Source organism: Phalacrocorax carbo, chromosome 22 (genome assembly GCF_963921805.1).
Source record: "Phalacrocorax carbo chromosome 22, bPhaCar2.1, whole genome shotgun sequence".
In the NCBI taxonomy this organism is placed as follows: Eukaryota; Metazoa; Chordata; class Aves; order Suliformes; family Phalacrocoracidae; genus Phalacrocorax; species Phalacrocorax carbo.
Genome location: NC_087534.1, coordinates 5543693 through 5565916, shown reverse-complemented (window position 1 = coordinate 5565916; position 22224 = coordinate 5543693). Strand labels below are relative to the sequence as shown.

General features: G+C 56.3%; 1 protein-coding gene across 1 annotated transcript in view; it reads right to left on the bottom strand.

Annotated features, from left to right (window-relative positions):
* Positions 1 to 22224, bottom strand: part of PTPRU (protein tyrosine phosphatase receptor type U) — a 76315-nt gene extending 54091 nt beyond the window's left edge. The window contains exons 1-2 of the mRNA XM_064471567.1: positions 22133 to 22224; positions 4813 to 4941 (exon numbers count right to left, since the gene is read on the bottom strand). Of these exons, the coding sequence (XP_064327637.1) occupies positions 4813 to 4941; positions 22133 to 22205 (202 nt within the window). The 5' untranslated portion in view covers positions 22206 to 22224. The remainder of the gene's footprint in view (positions 1 to 4812; positions 4942 to 22132) is intronic.

Sequence of the window (22224 nt, the reverse complement as noted above, 5' to 3'; positions counted from 1 at the left end):
GCCTATCCAGATCTCCCTGCAGAGCAGCTCTCCCTTCTGGAGTGTCTGCTTCCCCACTCAACTTGGTGTCATCAGCAAACTTCATCAGGCTACGCTTGATGCCGTTATCCAGATCACTTAAAGATGTTGAATAACATTGGGCCCAATATCGATCCCTGGGGGACCCCACCAGTGACAGGTTGCCACTTGGAAAAGGAGCTATTTACCACCCCACTTTGGGTGCGGCCTGTCAGCCAGTTCCCCACCCACTGCACAGACCCCTTGTCTAGGCCACATCCATTTCTCCAGAGGGGACTGTGGGGTCCATATCAAAGGCCTTGGAAGAGTCCAGGTAGACAATGTCCACTGCCTGCCCCACGTCAGCCAGGCAAGTCACTTTGTCATAGAAGGCCACCAGGTTTGTCAAGCACGATCTGCCTTTAGCGAAGCCATGTTGGCTTTTCCCAATCACGTGCTTCATTTGACTTGTGATGGGCCCCAGGAGGATTCGTTCCATAACTTTCCCAGGGATTGAAGTAAAGCTGATGGGCCTATAGTTACCCGGATCCTCCCTCGAGCCCTTCTTGTAGAGAGGGGTAACATTTGCCTTCCTCCCGTCCTCTGGGACATCCCCCATTCTCTACAACTTCTTGAAGATTATGGAGAGCAGCCTTGCGATGCCACCTCTCTCAGCACCCTCGGGTGGTTGTTGTCAGGGCCCATTGATTTGTGGGGGTCAAGCTCCTGTAGTAATTCATGTACTAACGCTTCCTTCACCAATGGTGGGTCGGTGTTTGGATCAATCAGCAATTTTGTTCCCAAAGCCTGGGACCCAACAGTGCTGGTAAAGACCGAGGTGAAGGAGGTCTTGAGGACCTTTTCTGCCTCATTGGTGATTGACTCTCCTTTTCAGTTTAACAGTGGGCCTGTGTTTCCCTTCTTTTTCTGCTGATGGTTGACATGCCTGAAGAACCCTTTCTTGCTGTTTTTCATGTCTACAGCCAGTTTCAATTCGAGCTGGGCTTTTGCTTTTCTAACTGCGTCTCTGCATGCTCTGGCAATGCCCTTGTAGCTCTCGGCAGATAATCCTCCACTTCTCCATCTCTGGTGTGCTTCCCTTTTGGATTTGAGTAGACCCAGGAGGTCATGGCTGAGCCAAGGGGGCCTCTTGCTCCGCTTACTTCCTTTTCCTTCCAAGGGGATAAATTGGCTTTGTGCTTCCAAGAGAGAGTTCTTGACGAATTCCCAGCTCTCACTAGATCCTTTGTCTTCCATGGAAGTGTCCCATCGAACCCCTCCGAGTTGAGCCCTGAGTGCACTGAAGTTTGCTCTTCTAAAATCCAGAACCCTTGTCTTAGAGGTGGCCTTCAGCACACTCAGCAGGATCCCCAACTCCACAACATTGTGGTCACTGCAGCCAAGGCTGTCACTAACCGAGATGTTACAAAGCAGGCTTTCTCGGTTTGTGAATAGCAAGTCCAGCAGCACCTCCTTCCTGGCTGGCACATCTAACATTTGTATCAGGAAAGAGTCCTCTATCATTCCAGGAACTTGGTGGGTGACATGCAAGCTGCCGTGTTGTTCTTCCAGCAGATGTCTGGGTGGTTGAAGTCCCCCATCAGGACCAGGTTCTGTTGGCCAGAAGCTTGCTTTAGTGCCCCAAATATCGCTTCGTCAGCTTCGTCATCATGGTTAGGAGGTTGATAGCAGATGCCCACTGTGAGGTCCTGCTTGGAGATGACCCCTTTGACTTTAACCCAGAGACATTCGATAGAGCAGTCGCAATCACCATAGTTGCCTAGTTTTTTGATGCTCATTAAGTAATTTCAACTTGTATTTCATCCCAGGAGCTCCAGAAGTCAGCCTGATTTCACTCCCCTGTCCCAACCCTGCCTGCTGGACCCCCCCCCACCGCCTGGTTCCCCTGCTCCTCAAAGGGCTTTGGGGTCCGGCCAAATCCTGCAAGCCCTGTGGGTGCCCAGCAATGCCAGGTGCTGCAGAGCAAAGCATACGCTGCCCCTCCTCTCCCCAGCTTTGAAACAGAGGGGCTTGTAGGAGATTAGATATTGCAGTGCCTGAAGGCAGGTGTGGACCAGCCTGGCACACAGGGGCAATGCTTGTGGCAGAGCAGGAGGAACGCACACCTGAAGCATCCAGGGAGAGTTATTTTGGTGCAGACCCCTCATGCCTGCCTTACCTGGCTCCCTGCAACTGCTCCTTAAAAAAACCACAGCAATAAAGAGCAGAAAAAAAAAAAAAATCTTGATTGCAACGTGAGAGACCCATCCGTCATCTTTAGGTAAGAAAGGGAGACAAGTCAGGATGAGAAGGGGGGGACCCAAACCAAACAAGAAAGCAAAAAGAAAGGGGGATGCAAAGGTGGAGGCGGGTGGCCAGCAGCCAGCATCTGCTCCAATAAATCCTACGCTCCTTGAAACTGGCTGATCTCCAATAAAAACTCGTTTTAATCTAAGACCACGAGACTCCTTTGAAAAGTGCTCCCTGGAGAGGCTCCAGTGCTGTGAAATACTCTTCATCCACCTAGCTGCTGGGGGCACTGAGAGGGGTGATAAGGCTGCAGGAGCCTCGTGCAAAGCTCCCCATGTGTACTGGAGTGAAACTACACAAAAATGGGCTCTCTGCACCCGCTGGGTGCCCCAAGACCACAGGCAAACAGTGTCTACTCGGTATTAGGGGAACCCCCACTCTGGGGACAAGCATCCTTTGGGGCCTCACCACCGATCAGCATCAGGGACGGGTGCTCTTCCCGGGGGCCTGACCCTGTGATGCTCCGTGCCCACAAGCTCAGCCTCAGAGCAGCCGACCCGGGACGGCTGCATCCACTTCCCCATCAACTCTGGAGTGTATTGCTTAAACTTTGCATTAATTTAAGCCCCATCTCTTGCTAACCCATGGAATATTTCCTCAAACAGGGAGAGCAGCCCCATTCCACCTTACCCCCTTCAGCCCCCTGCAAGCCCCCAGACTTTCAACTCAGGCAGTTTGCTGCTGGTTTTAAATCACAGCTGAAAAGTCAAGCAGAAAACCCAACTAATTACAGGTTTAAGACCCTCCATCATGAGCCATCTCGATCCCCAGCTCTGCTTCACTGCCCTGGGAATCCCCCCCAGGACACACACAAATTAAGACAGTTCAGTTTGAAGCAATTATTTGGAAAAACATCTAGGAAGAGCGGGGATCTGTCAGCAGTCCTACAGCCAGGCTAAGGGTTGGTTTGCCCTCAGCCAGCACATGCCAGCAGGAATGGGGAAAGGCAATGGGAAGAGAAGGTAAAAGAAGAGGAGGGTTAGTGGAGGGGAAAAGCCAAATTAAGCCCTGGCACAAGCAAGGCATGAGATAAACAGCTGGAGGCGGATTGATGAAGCAGTAAAGAGTTTTCTATAAAGCAGTTAATGTTTTAATAAAAAAAAAGGATGTTTTTACTATCAAGCTCTAAACCAGCTCTCCTCTTTCTGCCCATCTTCAGCATAGGACCTGACCTCCAGGCTGGGCAGGAGGAGCTGGAGCACTGGGACGAGGCAGGAGCCCATAGTCCGGAAAACAAAGAGCTTCTCCAGCCCGGTACATCCTGCAGAGCAAATGGGTACAGGGACAACTCGGGGGGGGTCACAGCGGGACATGGGCCAGAGCTGGGAGCAAACAAAGCTCCCAAGTGTCACACAGGCACAGTACCCACGCCATCCTCGTGGGAGATGGGGAGCTCCCCACAGCTGCCCAGCTGGCTCTGCTCCCCCAGCCTGGCCATTAGAGAGGTGCTGGACCCAGAAAATAGCAAAAGCTGGTTTAAAAGCAATGAGATTTTAAATAAAAAGAAGAAAAAGTCTATTTGCATTTTTTTCCTTACAGTTTCTGAGACTTCAGAGATGCCTCCAACTCACAGCCACGAGCCCTTCCACACACTTGCAAGAGCCAGAAACAGTTTTTCCCCCTCTTTTCCACATCTCCCAGAGATGGGAGTTTCTCATGAGCCTGCAAAAGCAGCACAAGCCGACATGCCAGCAAGGAAAGAGCAGGCAGTGGCTGCAGATCCCAGGCAGGGAGAGCAGCTCCGAAAGTGCCCCTTTGCGACGGGCTCTGGGCGCACCCCGGCTGGCGGCAGCCGCAGATGCCGTGCTCAATGCCAGATGGGGAATTTGGCATCACTGGAGATGCTGCTGAGACCCACGGGAAGCGTGGAAAGCTGCCCGAGCTGCTGCCATCCCGCTGCTGCGGGCGGGGAAGTGCCATGGCAGGGGGGACACCCCACACCCAGCCCCCAGCCCACTCAGGGACCAGGGCTGGGGGCAGCAAACGCAGTGATGGTAGAGGTTACGTGCATGGGAAACAGCTGGAAATCTTGGCTTTCTACCCCAAAAAATACATGCCTGGACCATTTGCAGGCTCCCTCCCCCAGCCCCCTGCCCCAGGGTGGGTTGGGGGTGGCATGGGGTAACACCCTGCCAAGGCAGTGACACGGGGCTCAGAGGTAACCAGAGCCACCTGATGTCCCTGTCCCTGCCATACTGTTAAAAATCCTCATCCCCCCAGAAGCAGCAGGGTCCCACATCCCCTGACCCCAAACACCACCCTCCCCAGGGCCACACAGCATCCCTCCCCACCGCGCTGAGGACCAACACAGCTCATCACACCTTGCCAGCTGACACAGCAACATGCCACGCATGCAACCGAGGACAAGTCAGGCCTAAAAGGCTGTGGGAATTAAACCAGAAGCCACGTGGTTTGGCTCTGGGGTAAAGGATAAAGCAGTGGGTTTGGAGCCATCCTCGGGGACGCAGGGGGACGAGCGTGGCCCCGCTGGGGACCAGGACTCACCATGAGGCAGGTCGGCTGTCAGGTGAGGCATCATATAGCTGCGGACGAGCTCCCACCCAAAGTCATCGTCCTCGCCCTGGCTGTACTCGCACTGGTTCAGGTCACCGTCCTCCTCAAAGGTGCAGCCGGCTGCAGAGAGAGAGACCCCATCAGTCCCCCGTAAGAGCCCGCAGAACAGCTGGTCCCTCCCCAAAAGCCCTGCCAGGGTGGTGTCCTGTCCCCATCTGTGTTGTCCCCCTCAAAACACAGGGGGACCCCAGACATCCCGATGCGCACCAACAAGCAAGGGTATGGTCCTGTCTGCTGCTAATCCCCCCACCTCTCCCATTCAGTTCCCCCACCAGTGAAGTGAGCTGGCAGGTCTCAGCCACAGGAGCAGGGTGCAGCTCCCAGCTTTGCTTCCCGGGGGCCAGTCACTGAACAGGGGATTTCTCCCAGGAAACAGGCACTCGACCGCAGTCGCAGAAGGATTCACAAGACCCCAAGGGCTTCTGCAAAAAATTCTGCTTTGACTTCAGCTCTCCACCTGCCCACATCGTTTTGACCTCGAGTTCTTGGGGGTCTGTCCGTTGCCTGACACGACAGTGGCAGGTCTCAGCCAGGACTTCCAACAACCCGCAGCAAATGCATCACTGAACCCCCCCAGCTGTGGGCTGACACTTCTGAGCCTTTTATTTATCTTGTGGGGGCTTGGGGTTGTTTTTATCCTTTGCAAGGAGCAAAGGCAAAAGCCACACACCGGCTCCCCAGTCTGCAAGGTGCGCGGCTGAGCACGGAGAATCAAAATAAATACCAAGAGGCCACTCACCCCCACGTGCATGGAGGTGACATGGAGGCAGCACGCTAAGGCACCCACCGGTCAGCCCCCCCATCCCGCACCCAGCCCCCCGTCCCTGAGCTCTGGGGCTGGCTTTGCCCATGGGGCTGCTCCGGTTTGTTAACACTGACCTATTGTTCCATTAAACCCATGGATTACACACGGACCAGGGCGCCAGCGCTAATTAATACGAGCCCCTGGGCTGGCGAGGGCAGGAATGTTAAGAAAGCCCTGAGCAAGCAGAACGAACAAAGGCAAATATTCCCTAATGGGCCAGCATGAAAGCAGAGCCTGGCCGGGGGATTATTTCTTCTGGTTTTTTTTCCTATTTTATCCCCAAATTACATCAGTAATTCCCACCACCACCCGGGGATTTGCCAGTTAATGGCCTCGCTGCTGCTGGCGTGGGTTGTGTGTCCCCGTGCTGGCGGATGCTCAGACACTTCGCTTGTGCAAACACAAGTCCAAACACTGAAAAACAGCCCATAAGATGCCCAGAAAATTATGATTCCTGACACTTTCATATATAAAAACAGATTTGGGTCTTTTTTCCCCCCTTCACACTTATTTTCTAAAGCACCAGGATGTACTCCAGCTCCATTGCCAAGGATTTTTTTTTCCCTTCTCAGAATCACAAGAAACTTCTTTTTAAAAAACTAAAAGCAAATTCTCTCCTATTCATACGCCTGGAAGCACCGAGACCTCACAGCTTTCTTAAAATCCTTCCCAAATTGGAGCGTCTACCCAGCCCACGTGCGGATGTGCCCCCGCACCGCAGACCCCCATCCTTGGCTCCTTCAGCTCTCGCCACGAGACACGCCGGATTTTGAAGAGTCTGAAACTTGGCTGCGCTTTCTAATGGGAGAAAAAGCACAAATCTGTCAAGATTTTCCAGGAAGGAAAGAAAAAAATTTTTTTTCAAAATAAAACAGTGTCAGAAACTAAGTGCCAAGTGATTTTAAAAAAAAGCCCAAGTGTTTCTTCCAAGATCTGCTGAAATGGGATATTCTGGGAGGGAAAAATTTGTTCTTAGTGTTGGGGGTTTTTTTTGGTCTAAGAAACCAGAGCAGAGACAAACAGTATTTCAGGCTGGCAGAGCCCCATTTCCCTGGGAAAAGCAGTTTCTTCACCCCCAGCCGCTAATGACGTCACGGAAGACGTACCCTCCTCCTCCTCCTGGGCTGGATCTCCACCCCCCCACACCCCACTGCCAGCCCCAGCACAGCCACTGGCACCAACTGGCCCCGTGCCTCAGTTTCCCCACTGCTCCATCACCCCAAGGCTGGATCCTCGGCCACCTGCGAGACGATGCCCAGGCTCCAGAGGCTTAAAACGCAATTACGGGGAGCAGATAATTTGCTGGCAGAGGCACAGCTGGCCGAGCCCATCCATCTCCCTCCTCGGACAGGCTTTTCCCGGCGCGAGCCTTCCCTCCCATCCGCTCCCCCCATCCACGGCACGAAACGAAGGCAGCCTGACCAGCCACTCCATCTCACCAACAAATTTGTCTATGATTTGTATACGCAGGGAAAAATACAAAGGGTTTTGCAGAGCCTTGGTTTCCATGAGCTGTGGGACGCTTTTGGCACCATTTCTCCCCCTCCGAGGGCGGGCTGGGGAGAAGCTCGACCTCCAGCCCCTTCTCCCTCCCCATCCACAAGATTAATAAGGACATAAAAATTAAGATCTGAGCAATTAAATGCCAACTTCCCAGCTCCAGAGGGGGTGGCTGTGGGACCCCCAACACCCGCAGCAAGTCAAAAGGGATAAACACAGAGCAGCTTTCAAAAAAATTAAGGTTTCATCAACAGGTTTGCAAGGAGAGCAGGGAGACTGCAACCCAGAATAGCCATCTGCAGCAACAGGGATGGTTATACCCCCCCTAGGGTTGATGGCAGTGGGACGGGGTCTGTTGGAGCCAGCCAGGACCGCTCCGGGCCCAGATGCTCCCTAAAAATCACCAGGCAGAAACAAGGAGCCCCCAGTCCCCAGCCCTGGCTCGTGGCCAGGGTAACAGCAGCTCCGGGCAGCGGGATGAAGGCAGCAAGCGTGGGAGGCGCGATTCAAATGCAAGCGCGGCTAAAAATACTGCCGAGAGCATGACATTCTGCTCCCCGGGGGCACAATGCATACAAGAGGATGCCCAAACACCCCAAAGTTGCCTAAACCCCTCCAAACCCCGGAGCCTGCCCCAACACACAACAGGCACCCATGCCAAGGACGAGATGTAGCCCCCTGCCTCATTAAACACCCTGCGGGGCAGCCCAGCACGAAGCCCCCGCAGCACCAGCACTGCAGCGTGCCCAGGCAGAGGGGAGAAGAGAGGTGAGTGCTAGCATGGGGGTTAAACACCAGGTGAACCAAATTTTAAGGGATTCACCAGGGAGACAGGTACCCATGCTGCTCAGCATCTCCACTGCCACCCAGCACCCCCCTCCCTGGGGAGGGAGGGGAGGAAAGCCAGGGAGGGGGAGAGAAGGAACAAAACACTTACAAAGAGGGAAGAAAAGAAAGACCAAACCACCAAGTACAATGGACGGCGTCTAATTAAATCTCCGTGGCCACCGAGGAACGTGGCTGCCTGCCCACCAGCCCACCCGGCGCTCTTTCATCCACCGAGTCTACGCTCCTCTCGCTCCAAAGTTAATTACACACTTAAACCTTTTCTGTTTAACCTCCTGCACCGTGGGACAAGCTCCACGGGCTTCTCTTTTATCCAGCAGCCTTGAAAAGGCTCCCGCGCTAAAGGGCAGCCCGGCACCATCCGCGATGGGACCGCAAGGGGTGCTCCCATACCCCGCGGGGGGTAACCACGCCACCCAGACCCTTCAGGGCATCATCGCGCGGGGATGCTACACACACATAAACATACAAGTGGAAAGGGTTTATTAAAAAAGTGTTTATACCCAAGCCTTAGCAAGCACAAGCTCCCCAGCACTATGAGATTCAGGGTGGGTGCCCAGGAGTCCCAGTCCAGGACAAAGCAAATCCAATCCATGGAAAAAGCCTATTTTGCTCCCATCTTGGCTTAGCCCCAGTTGTCTTTGGGGTGCAGCACCTTAAGGGCACAAGCCCCACGGCACCCCACACCACAGGCACCAGCTGGGAAAGCTAACACAGGCAACCTTTTGGAGCCAGGATTAATTTTTCATTCCTGCAGCTCCTGCCCCTCATCCCGGGTCATTATGAGCAGGAATCGGGTACCCACAGGACACACCACGCGTCACATCACCCCGGCTGCTGGGCGGTCACATGCAAACACCTCATGCAGTGAAACAGAGCTACGACCCATCGTCACCCTGGACGCACCAAGAGGCAGCAGGGATGAACATCTCCCAAATCAGCATCTCTCAAATCATTTTTAACTAATTCCCAGGAGCAGGGACAGAACTGGAGGCTACAGAGTCACCCAGCCCCTGACTATCACCCAAGACCTCCCTGCAGCGCAGGAGGAAGACACTATTTTACTGCACCAAAGTTCATTACACAGGATAAATGGTTAATGCCTCTGCTGCAAATAGGGAAACTGAGGCCTGCAGGTGACCTGGCAAAGTCCCATCACACCTGCAGCAACCGGCATCATCCCCCAGGGACAGCAGAAAGCCCAGGGAGCCGGGGTTTGCTGGGATACAGGATCCCACTCCAGCAGATGCTACCCCTTCCCCGCCACCCCCACGGAGCCGAGCCAGCCTCCCACCGCCCAGATCCCGGCTGCTATTTAAAGGCTATTTCCTTGGCATGCTCCTACGGGAATATGCCCCGGGAAGGAAACGCCGGGAGCCGCTTTCCTCCAGGCGTCAGCAGACACGGGGGATAAGGAACACATATTGCAATTCATCTAAAATTAGATACACTTCTTACCCAGCAAGATCCTGTACATACCATACTGAGGTTCCCGGTCGAGGTTATTGATGGATAAGGGATCGGAAACCCCGTTTCTATCTGCGGGGGGCTCAGACTCCTGGGGGATGATGCTGTACAGGGGTCTGGGACTCGCGCGGGGGATGTCGCACCGAGGAATCCAGCTCAGCAAGGAAACCAAGATGCAGCCCAAGTCCTGTGCGGCAGCATCCTGGCATCTCACACCGATGGAGGCCCCCACCACACAGAGCACCCTACCGCTCCGCCGCCAACCCCAAAGCCTAAACACCCCGGGGTTTCGGTCTCAGCAGCAGGAAAACCTCTTCTAGTCCAGGCAAAGGGGAGCTAAAGCCCCCCTTAGCCACACTTTGCACACTCAAAGGGCTTGGGGCACAAATGCAACAGGCACCTGCAAATGTTTTTGTGCGTTACACACACCGGAGATTACGATGAACACCCTCCCTGCTCCTCTGTTCCACCCTTCTGCAAAATAGGAACATTTAAAAAAAATATTACCGATTTCCTGGCCCCAATAAAAGCTGATTAGAAGAATATGGAAAGCAGCTCCATTAAAATTCTCACCAGTAGTTTGTTTTGCTTCTCCAAATCATTTTAAATATTGCATTTAATAGAAAAATAATTTGCTCAGCTGTAAGAAACATCAATTTGCAACTTGAAGCCTTGTATATTAGCCAAAGAAGCTAATGTGTAAACATTAGCAGCTCCAATAACACATGGGGTTTAGCCAATGCAATTCCAGAGAGAGAGCAGCCAGATATTAAGACGGAGGATTTGCATAATAAGTCACTTATGCCTGATAACCTCAGTGTTGGAAAAGCGCAGGACTAGGAGAACAATATCCGTCTACCAGCAACTACAGAAGTCATAAATCTTTTTTTTTTTGCCTGTTAGACTTTATGGTTTTTACCTGCTAGTCCCCATGGGGTTTTAAGCCTCCTGTGGCGAGTGGCCAGCCCCTGGGAGCCTCCAAGGGACCACAGGCACAGGGACAGGGGGAACTGGGAGATATGGATTCATTACAGGCATCCCCGAGCCTGGGGAAAGCAAATACAACTGGGAGAATACAACCCTGAAGGGTCTGCAATGCCACAGGGCCAGCTTGTGCTTGGGCAAGGACCAGGTATGTCGTGCATCACCTTATCATGAAGATGCATTTAAAAGCGAAGTGGGAATAACTCATCTCACAAGTCAGAGCCCTTCCTTGGGCACACCCAGCTGCAGAATGCAGCTCCCCTTCCCTTCCACCCCCAAAAGCAGCTCCTGGGGGGAACCAGCACTGGTGGGACCAGGGTGCTGCATCACCCCAATGCAGGTGCATCCAGGCACCGCAACACCCCACTGCTTTGCAGCGATGCTGTAGGGCACAAGCCAAGAGGTTTTGGACCCACAGCCGGAGCAGCCACAAGTATTTAACAGCCCACCCAAGTGCTGTCCCTGCACGGGACCTGGATCCAGCCAGCGCTGCTCCCGGGGGAAGGACCAGCAGTATTTCTCCATTATTTATATCCAGGTTGGGAGAGGACCTGCAGCACAGAAACACCCTCAAGCTCCCCAGCCAGGAGGCCACTAACCTGCAACACAAGTGCTTTAATAATGAACCATTACTTAATTAACATAGTCAGGGCTGCCTCTTTGACTCTGTAGGAAGAAAAACAAGGCAGACCTTTGGAAACCTCCATCCTGCCCTTATTGATCACTTACTGTGCAATTACAGCTCCTGGGCTATGGAGCCACCTGGCACCTTGGGAAAAAGGTAAAAAAGTGGGAAATAATGAAAATAAATTGAAAAAAGGGGGGGAAAAAAGGGGCGGGGTAACCACTTGTCTCTCCCTGACTTTTATTACCATCAGGTCCCCATGGCCCTGCTGAAGGCTATTGACCCCACATGCCCACAGATGCAGAAAGACCAGGACCATGAGCCCTGGTTCCCCGCTTTCAGGGAACCCCTGAGGACAGAGAGATGCTCCCTTGACACAGGTTCAGCAGGGAAAGCAGCCGACAGAGCAGCATCAAGAGCAGACCAAGTTTTCCAAACCAACCCCATTTTGCAGGGGATAAAGATGGGGGAAACCCTCAGTCTCCCCCCCAGCAGCCTCTCACCCTCTGGGTACCACCCCTCTGCAGTGATGGATGCAGGAAGGAAGGATGCTGGTGGGCTAATCCTCCTGTGATGGAGCACGTGCCAGCACTGGCGGGGCCTTGGGGAGGCAGCTCAGCCGCGTTATTTATGGCCTTTCGAGGCGGAGAATGGAGCCGCTTGCATTGCTGAAGAGCCCTCATGCGGCAAAACCAGCTGGTGATGGGGCTGCACGGTCCCCATGTTCAGCAACCAGTCCTCCGGAAAAATAAGAGCAGGGAGGAAGGACAGGGCAGAGGAGCAGCACATCTCAGTGCAATGCAAAATCCGGGTTGGCATCCTCCTCCTCCCATTGCACTGGGAAAGCTGGGAAAAGCAATGTGGGAGGATTGACACTGAGGTTTAAAGGTGGTGATGGAGCTGACATGGACAAATCCATCACCTGCAGGCCCGGCAGGCATGAGGTCAGGTAAAACCCCCTTTGCTATTAAATGGGGGGGGGAACAGACAGGATCTGCTGGGAGTCAGAGCCGCTGGCAGAAACCCCCATGGGAGGAATAAGAAGGTGCTCCATCCATCCTTGTCCAGACGTCTGGAGTCCATGTCACAGCTCTGGGGAGCGTGCCTGAGACAGGCACCCTTCCGCCAGTCAACAGTGGGGGTACAGCTAATCGAGCCCAAAAATCCCGTCAGTAGGTGTGTTTTTACTAGTCCCCAAATTGGGCTCAGCCATCCCTGGCCAGCGCTGGCTTGGACATTCATCCACCCTTGAGACCAGGGTAAAAACCAGCATCCCAGTGCTCTCAGACATTAAAACTTCTTTTAACCAGGCAGATAATTTCCTCAGGTCCCCCAGGTTCAGACACCCACGCAGGCATTAGGTATAAAAGCACCTGGCACTTCAGGACAGCACATTGTAAATCCAGAGTCGCAGGAGCCTGCGGATGCCTTTCGTCAACAGCTTATTTATTGCCTTTAATACCTCCCCTCTGTCGCTGGCACCACCAGCTGCGAAGCCAGGTTTGCTTTGCAAGTGGTCAAAAAAAAAAAATCAAGTCTCCCTTTTTTCTGGAAAGCTGCTCAAAGTCCATCCCACTCCCCTTATTTTCATAGGCCCTATAAAAACTCAGCTGAGATGCAGGCAGGCAGCCACCCCCTGCCCCTTCCAGCTCCGAGGGTGAGCAGGCAGGAGCACCACAGCAGCAGGGACACCACCGTGCCACCGCACTGCTGAGACCTGGCAGACTCAGTGCATGCATGGGTGTGAACCCACGTCCCTGAAAGGAAAACCCTGAGTTTGGCCGCATGAGATGAGCTGGCGGCTGACAGCCAGGATGCAGGATGGATTCACAGGCAGTGCTGGCAGCCAAGAGGGTACACGGTGCATCCACCCGTCACGCACCCCAACCCCTTCCTTCGCTCTTCCTGGATTGCTCCCACACAGGGACCCACTCCCCAGCCCCACAGCAGCACCCCAAGCCCCCTGCCCCCACCCTGCCAGGGTCTGTCCCCCTCCCCGCATCTAGGCAGGGCAGGGCATCACCCTCCCTGCAAGCCCACAGAACCCCCAAGCCTGGGTTTTCAGCAACCCCCTGGGATGCAGCACCTGCACGTACCACATCCCTGCCATGAGAAGGCTCAGGACCCTCCATCCAGCCCCAGGGAAAGGAAACCTGCTGCGAGCAGCAAGCGATGCTGGGCCGGGGGGTTCACCTGCAGCACACCCTTCAGTCCCCCCAAACCGCCCCCACCACAGGAGCTCTCACCACACCAGACCCCACTCCTCTAACCCCCCTGCTGCCATTCCACCACTTCAGATGCCCAAAGCCTCACTCCTGCTATTGCCTTCCCCAGTTTTTTTCTCTTGCTCCTACAGACCAGGACGCAACCACTGCCTCATCCCAATCCCAGCACAAGCATCTCCACCCCCCCATCCCACAGCCACCCATGACGGGGTGTCCCACTACTCCCCCCAGGCCCAGGCATGGCCCTGTTTGGACCCCAGTTGCAGCCTGGGCAGAGTTTGACCAAGGCACTGTGCTCTCACCCTGCCCCACTGCCGGATCCCAGAGCTGCCCCCATCCCCGCGGGGTTGCTGGTCTGCAGCATCCTCAGCCCATGCACTGGTCACGCGCTAAAAGCTCTGGGATTACACTAATTCTGCAGCAATAACAAAACTTTGGTGGAGCGCCAGTTGGGTGGTCAGAGGAGAGACCCTGCAGTGGTGCTGGAAGTGCATGCAGCAACTCGCAACCCCACGCGAGCACCTTCACCCCCTCCCTGCGCACACCCTGCCCCAGCCAAGTCCCAGCTCCCATCCCTGATGGGCTGCAGCCACCAAACCCAGCCCAAGCAGGACAGCCCTGCCGCCCCACGGGAAGAAAGGCAGGGGACTGCCCCCCTCCACAGAGAAATGCCGTTCAGAGCCAGGCACAGCGAGCAGCAGCTCCCCAGACAGGAGCCTGGATGATTTACTAAATAAAAAGTTCAGCTAATAAAGAGAGGAACAGCAGAGATGCACTGCTTTAGTTTGATACTGTTATAATCAAAGGAAAGCAAGCTGATTGCTGGCTGCAGAAAGAAAAAAAAAAAATCAATGGGACATTATCACTCAGCTGAAAATACTGTAAAAAATAAGCAGCATGGGGAGAGTCCTTGGGAAAAGACCTTGCTGGGCATCAGCAAACCCCCCATCACATCCCAGTTCCCACTGGGAGAGGGCAGAGCCTGTCCTGGCTCAGGGAGGGGCTTCAAGAGTCACCCCGGAGCTGACTCCTTCCCCAAAAACACACTGGAAAGCTCCAGCACTCACCTCCATCGGGTGCCCCACTGCCACCAAAACCACAGAACCAGACATCCCAGCAGGGACTTCAAGGTGCTGGGGGTGGGGGGGACCAGGGATCACCCACCTCTGCTAATTCAGTTAGCCAAATTACAGCACCTAGTGATTATATGAAGAGCATTTATTCTGCTAATTACAGAGGGCTTTACCATGATGCTGCCAACAGGCAGGGATGCGCTTGTCACAGGGTTAGGAGCATTGCATGACCCAGGTCCTGGCACACGACAGTGCATGGGGCTGCCCTGCCCCATGACAGGTCCTTGTCCCCACGGGTGGGCTGCCAGCAGCAGGGAAAGGCCTTCGAGGAGACACCACGCTTGGGCAGATCTGCCTGGACTCGCTGACAGGTGTTAAAATCCCTGCTGTTGAACCCTCCACCATCACAGCTCAAGATTCAGTGGGAACCAAGGCACTGGGGCTGTGCACCATGGGACAGGGAGGGGGCTGCACCCCAAGGAGCCCTGCAGAGCACCCCCAAAACCAGAGCCACTCCACAGACCCTCCAAATCCATCCAAGCAAGGAAGTGCAGTTTGTCCATAATCCATCCCTCCACCTGCCTTCACCACCATAAGTGAGCAGCCGCGATGCTCCATCCCCTTTGGCCCATCAGAGAACAGGCCATTTCCACCATCTCCCATCAGACAGCAAGGAGACCCCCGGGCAGCACCCCAAAGCCAAGCCCCCCACACTGGGGGAGCAGCTGGGCTGCAGCAAGCATTTCATCTCCTCTCCCAGACTGGCCACCTCTCGCCTCCCGGTGACATCCTCCTCCCAGCGACATCCAGCTGCCCCAACCAGTGGCCGACCGCGGGGCAAAGCGCGCTGGACCGAAGCAGCCCTTGCTCCTCGCCTGGGCTAATTAGGCTGAAGGTCTCCTGCACAAAGCAGGATCCCAGGCTCAAATATCCAGGGGCTGCCACAGCCAGTCTCCGTGCACGGTCGTCAGCCAGCACCAAGCACGGCTGCAGGGACAGTGGCCTTGTTAAGACGCATCAGGTCATTGGTGTCCCTGTCCTCTCACCCTGCCTTGTGAGAGCTCAGAGCACCTCGAGCCAGGCGGCCGCTGAATCCCAGCCACAACCCTGACTGACTTAATGACGAGAAAGGTCTGATCCACATGGGGGGGGGGGTTCCAGGAAGTCAAAGCAATTTACTGGTTTATGTAGGGCTCCCCCAGGGGGGTCCCCAGCACCCAGCGCAGCCCCGGAGCAGGGAGGAATGGACCCTCTGCCACCCCGTGCAGCCAGGAAGAGCTGCAGCTGCAGGGAGGTCTGCACCAGAAATACCCTATCATGGTATTCTCAATATTTTTCAAGCCAAACCAAAAAAAACAACCCAACACAAACAGTGGATTACAAAATAAATATTCAGAGTCACTCTGGCTGCAACGCATTTACAGCCCCCAGCTGCAGCGAGGGTGCAATGCTCCGCTCCCTGCTGCACCCCTGCCTGGGATGGGGGGCTCTCCCTAGCCCCCTGCCCACCCACGATGGGAAGCAGTCAGAGGGGTCCCCAGGCAGTGGGGTGCACCGGTGGGCATGGCAGACACTGTGTCCCTGCTCCCCACATCAGTGACAGGGCAGCCCAGCAAAGTGCCCCCTCCCCTCTCCAAGCTGGGGCCACCAGACCCAGTGCAGGGTGCTGCAGGGCAGAGCGGGGCGCACGAGGGACATGAGCACCCACCCTTGCCCAGCTCCCCTTTCCCCAGCATCTGGAGCAGTTCAGGGGGCAGGAAGGCCATGAAACAACCAGTTTATGGCCAGCCATGGTTGGGAGGCTCCTTCCAGCCCTGAGTGCCAGGCACGGCAGGGTCACATACCAGAACTGCACTGAACCCTGAACTGCAGGAGTGTCACCCTCCCTGCACCCCTGCCCCCGCTGCAGAGTGACCAGCCGCTCTGGCACCCCAACAGCCAGGCATCCCCCAGGAATGGCCCCCCCTGCAGCCCCACAGCAAGGGGGAGCTTTGCTGTCCTGCTCCTGCAGGAAGCAGAGTGCCAGCACCCAGATTTGGGGTCTGGCAGAGGAGCACGGGGACAGAAGGTGGGGACAGCCCCATCCTGGCTCACAGAGCGTGCAGCTGCTGCAATCCACACTGGGATTTGCTCTCCGGGTGGGAGAAATTGGGATAAAAAGCCTGAGCCCATTAAACCTGGAGGAAGCCCACGGGCTACCCCGGGACATCTGCCCCTGCCAGCCCCGGGGCACAAGCAGGTGCTGCAAACCAGGGCTGCGACACCCCAGGCAGGACCCAGAGGAGCATGAAAGCAGCCAGGGGACAAGCTGCAGCTAACAACCACCCAGCAAGCAGGAGCAACACTCCTGATTAAAAATAAAAACAAACCACCAAAAACCAGCTCAAAAGGGCAGCTGATGTGTAAACCCCCGCCCTTCACAGTGCCAGCAGCAGCTCAGGGAACAGGGCTGCCCCTGCAGGCAGGAGGCAGGCAGGGGCTCTGCCTTTGCTTTCCAGCAGCTGGAACAGAGCTGGACTTTGGCTTTTGATCCAGGCAGAGGATGTAGAAGCAGCCACTCCCAGGGCCAGGAAACAAAACAGCTCAGGGAACATCCAGGGAAGTCCCTCCAGCACCAGCCAGCTCCACAGCCTTCCTCCTCCTCCCCAGGAATGCCCTTCACCCAGCAAGGAAGAGCAGGTCCTGCATCCCCAGGACCCGCTCCAGCCAGGGAAGGCCAGGGCACCACAGGCTGGCACCCCCATCTCCCCCACCCCGTCACCCACCTGCATCCATCCCAATCGGCAGCAGCTTCTGCCAGGCCACCTGCAGCGGAAAGAAAAAGCTCCATCTCCAGGACATATTTATTTTAAGGCTGCCAACGAGAAGGCAATTAGCTCCGGGGAACTAATTGCTGGGAATCCTCCTTGTCCGGGGAGGGGCAGGGAAGCCTCAGTTTCCCCAAGCACAAGGCAGGGGTCTCCAGCCTGGTACAGGAGAGTGTGGTCCAAGGAAAGCTGCAAAACAAATCCCAAGCCGCTGTCGGGGAGACGCGGTGGTTTGGGAATCTTGACATTTAATCACGAAGTAACTAAAGGTTCCCAGACATGTCTAATAAGACAATTATAGTGCATGTTAATAATAGATTATTAAAAAGCTTATTTATGGAGGTTTAAGCAGGCAGATGGCAGGGCTGTGTTGATAAGGCTCTCCAGAGCCTGTGCTACCTCTGAGCATGCAGCAGGGATTTACCTGCCTCTGCCTCGCCAGCCCCTCATGCTTAACCCTTGCACGACTGCTGAAAGCAAAGCAGCAAATCCCCAGGGGGGAGGTTTGCAGCCAGAAGAGGATTTATGGGGTGTTTTGGGGTGCTCAGGGCTCTCTGCAGAGAGAGGATAGGGTATGGGTTGCGTGCGATGGAAGAGCTCCATCCCGGGTGCAGTCAGGGGGAAAACCAACATCAACAGGCAGCAGGGAGGTCGTCACTGCCAGGGCAGGGGTCAAAGCCACCAACAAGCATCTGCCTTTGTCTTCCAGGACGCATCTTTGCTCTCAGGGGCCCCAATCCTGCTGGCAGGCTCCCAGGGAAGCTGGAATGGGGCTGGTTTGTCTTAGTTTGGACAACAAAGGGAACAACATGGAGTGTGGGCCAGGAGGTGAGTCACCAGGATCCCTGTTCCCGCAGGTCCAAGCACCCAGCAAAAAAAAACATGAAACAGGAGTTTTGGAGCAAGGAGAAGCAGGCAAAAATGATGCAAATACAACTGCAAATCTTGGTGGGAGGAGAAAACAGGCATTGCCACCCTCTACCACAGAGCTGCAGATACGGAGCCAGAGAAACGGGTCCATCCAGGAACATCAGCATCACTCGGAGCATCCCTAAATTCTGCTTCACCCCCATGGGCAGTGAAGGTCCACCATGATTCAGTGCATGGAGGGGGGGGACACTGGAGAGCCAAGTGCTTGGGAGCAGGAAACCTCTGCCCAGAGCACACTTGGGTACATCAGCATAAGTGGGATTTTTCCAGAGCATCCCGGCACAGGAGCCTGGAGGGTGTTTGCACTGTCTGGGGGCTCAGGGAAAGACCATGATACTCCCAGGGCATTAAAAACACACACGTAACAGCAAGCAAGAGAAAGACTCTTTCCCAGAACAGCAGAACAGGCAGAGGGGGGAAAAAATCCAAGCCTGAAACAAGCTGAAAAGGAAAATACAAGAGTCTTGCATATTTTATGTGGTTAGTGAAGGTGGGGTGGGGAAAAAAAAACACCCTGACATGGGAGAGCCCATCACAAGCCAGGCGGAGGGAAACAAACACCGGGCAAAGCGCTGGAAAGTGCAGGATAAGGCACCCAGAGAGCCCAGAACACTGACCCTGTCCCCAGCACCCCAGGGCTGGTGCAGGGGGCTGCCGGCAGCACGCGTCCCTGCAGCACCCAGGCACAGCCCCCAGCTCCTAACCCCCCACCCAGCCCCTGCGCTGGGATGCACAGACACAGCATCCCTCTCCCCCCACTTCTCCAGGCATCCTCCCCGTGACCCCCACTGATGAGGACGCTGCGGTTAACGGCCAGGGCGGGGGGATGCCAGGCAGATTTGTTCCGCTCCCCGACCCCAATCCCAGCCCTGGGGACAGCGTCTGCTCGGTAGTTCCCATTCACTCGACCGAGACAACGCAGCCACCGCGGGTCAGATTCACCCGGGCCACCTCCTCCAACGGCCATCCTCAGGGGGTGACAGGACCCTCAGGTGGCCCCAGCCCACCTGCCTGGCCCCCAATGAGGGGTTCATCCAGCACAACCAGCAACCACCCTGCCAGCACCCCCCACAACAGTCCTAGTGCCTGTAGAGACGCCACCAACCCCAGTCCAGGCTGCTTGGTGGCACCAGTCTCTGAAGTGGAAGGTCCAAACCCAAATATTTGAGCTGGTTAATTGTTGCTAACGCAGTCAAAGCCAAGTGCGAACAGCTTCCGCATAATTCCGGCGGGAGTGCCACGCAGTGCCAGCGGCTGCAGGCGCCTGTCCCCACCGCAGGTCTCTGCTGCCAGCACTGCTGCAAAACAGCCCAGGAGCACAGGGGGGACGGGGCAGGCTGGGGTACACCTGGAGAGCAACTTACTGCTGAAGGTTTGGGGTGCATGGGTGCAATACAGAGAAGAGCTGCACCCTGTTCTAGCAAGGGAAGGCAAAAGGAGGTAAGAGGCGAGCCTGCAAAAGCCACTGCCCCATGGCCCAGCCTGCAGCCCAGCAAGCCAGCCTGCTCCCAGCCAGGGGCTTTTAGCACGGGGAAAGGCTCCCTGCCTTATTGTGAAGAGCCCAGAGAAGAAAGGTGGGGCCAGCAAATGACACCAGTGACATCTCCCAGGTCCCTGTCACAGCCAGCTGACACCATGAGAGCACAAGGAATGAGTCGGTGTGGAGGTTCAGCAGGCGCCTTTCAACACCACCCTGCACCCCAGCCCCCCCCCCACCAGGATAAGCACAGCTCAGACAGGCACTGACAACTTAGTCACTCTGAAATCTTAATGAATTGCCAAAGTTTAGCAACGAGCATCCCAAGCCATTGGGGAGGCTGACACCGCAGCACCCAGCTTCTCTCGCAGCTCAGCCGGTCACAGGCATGCCGTGCCTCAGTTTCCCCACTTATGGAAGGGATCACACTATGCCCCTTCTTTGCAAAGGAGCAGCAAGAAAACAACTTGTTTCCCAAACACCCACAGAGCCAAGCAGCTGGTCCTCCCCGTGACCAGCTTCGGGGCCCCTGGTGACCCCAGAGCACACGCAGCTGGCTTAAATATTTCTTTTACCAGCCCTGCCTGCTGTGCAGCCCCAAGCCCCACAGGGACAAGCCGGGTGATGCCCCCACAGCCGGCCAACGTCCCCGCAGCTGGCCAAGCCGCATCAGCGGGAGCAAACAAGAGGATTCATTTAAAAAGCAGCCAGTAGCGATAGAGCCGTGGAGTTGGAGGCAGACCCCTCACCTCCAGCCAAACCCAGCCCCTCCGGCTCCACCGCGGAGCTGAGCCTTCTCTGCATCTACCAGGAGAAACACTGGAGCCAACATGCTCCTGATTTACGCCAGGAGTGGGCTCGATCCTGCCCTTTGCAAATGCTATCTTGCACGGAAGGAAGCCCCTGGAGGGGAAAGGGTTTGCTCAGGAGGGGGAGCCTCCCCACAAAGCCCCCCCAGCCCCACTCCACCACCAGCAGCACCAAATCCTGGCTACCATCCCTCCAGCCCCTCGCAGGCTGCTGCGGCTTAGTCACGACAGCCAGAGAAAGGCAGGCACCTCAGGGCTGGGGAGCGGCACAGCTCAGGAGCCCCGGCGGGTGCAGAAGCCCCTTCCTCTGCCAGAGGACCCAGAGCCCCTCACCAGCCGCACGCCTCAGTTTCCCTATTGCCTCCTTGCTCTGCCCTGAAGCACGGGGCTGCTCCACGCACAGATCAGCATCTCCCCCCAACCCCAGCGCTCGACTCTTCCCCCCTCCAGCTGCCCCAGTAAAATATAAGCCCATTCCCTCCCCATCTCCTCCACCTCACGCGAGCTGCGGAGGGCCTCAGCTGCTTCGTACTTCCCCCACCCATCATCCCCCAATTCTCCGTACAGGTCAGCCCTATTTTGCTTACTGCTGATAGGTGTCACTATTTATAATTTTTGGAGAAAGGCCACTACCCAAAAAACCCCAATGCACCAGCATGGGGACTGCATGCAGGTGAGCCGCTTCATTTTTAAGGTTAAAAAATTCAAGAACCAGGCAAAAATACACCTTAATGCACAGACCATCACCCAGGAGCTGGAGGCTGCAGCACGGGGGTCCCCTTGGAGCAATGCACCAGTTCCCTTCTCCCCGATGCCTCAGTTTCCCTTGCAAAAAGCACTCTCAGCCCCAGGTAGCGCCTCGGGAGCCCCAAATTCACCCACCTCTCAGCACCCAAGCCCCGCTTCTGCCTCCCAAAGGGGTCGGGAGCAAGCTGTGCCCCGCACCTCGCCTCTGCCCCTTCCCCAGCCCCCGCTTGCAGGGTCAGGCCGTGCTCCTTCCCGGGGGGGGGGCCCGGGAGAGCCGCGGGTCTCACCGCCACAGTGCTCGAGGGAAGGCGGAAAGGTGGGAAAAAAATTGCAAATAAACTAAAAATAAAACGATCGTGCTTTGGTAAAACTCTAATTATATCCCTGTGACACAAAGGGAGCCGGGGAGGCTGCAACCGGAGAGCGGCCTCGGCTGCCACCTGTTCCTTCCGCAGGGTCCCCACATTCCCCCCAGCCCCGGCCCCCGCCGGGACCCCCCCGGGCCGAGCGGCGCTTGCAAATAAATACCGGGGCTCCCGCCGCGCCCCGCGCGGGGCTGCAGCGCCCGGTGCCCCGGCCGGGCTCCCGACGGCGGGCGATGCCCGCGGCGCCCGAGCCGCCGCTTCCCGGCGGGGCTCCCCCCGCAGACGAGCCCCCGCTGCCACCGGGGTGAAGTTTCCCTTCCCGGGGGTGCAGCGGGAGGAGGGGTGGGGGGGCCCCCCGGTAGCGGGGAGCCGCCGGGCTCGGGGTGCAGCCGAGCCCCAGTGCCCGCCGGCGGGCTGGGCACCCTCCGGCCGCCGCTGTCCCGGTCCCGACGGCCGTTCGCTCGCCCCGAAGCGGCCGCGGCGGCGGGACGGGCAGGAGCAGCCGTGCACCGGGAGCGGCGGAGCCCTCCCCTCGCCCCACCACCGGGGGTGCTGGGGAGCGCGCAGGACACCCCCCACCCCCGTTCTTACCGGCGGGCGTCTCGGTGTCCAGCGCGCAGACCCGCAGGGCGAGGGCGAGGAGCAGCGCCCGGGCGCTTCGCATGGTGCGGCCGGGGCGGGGG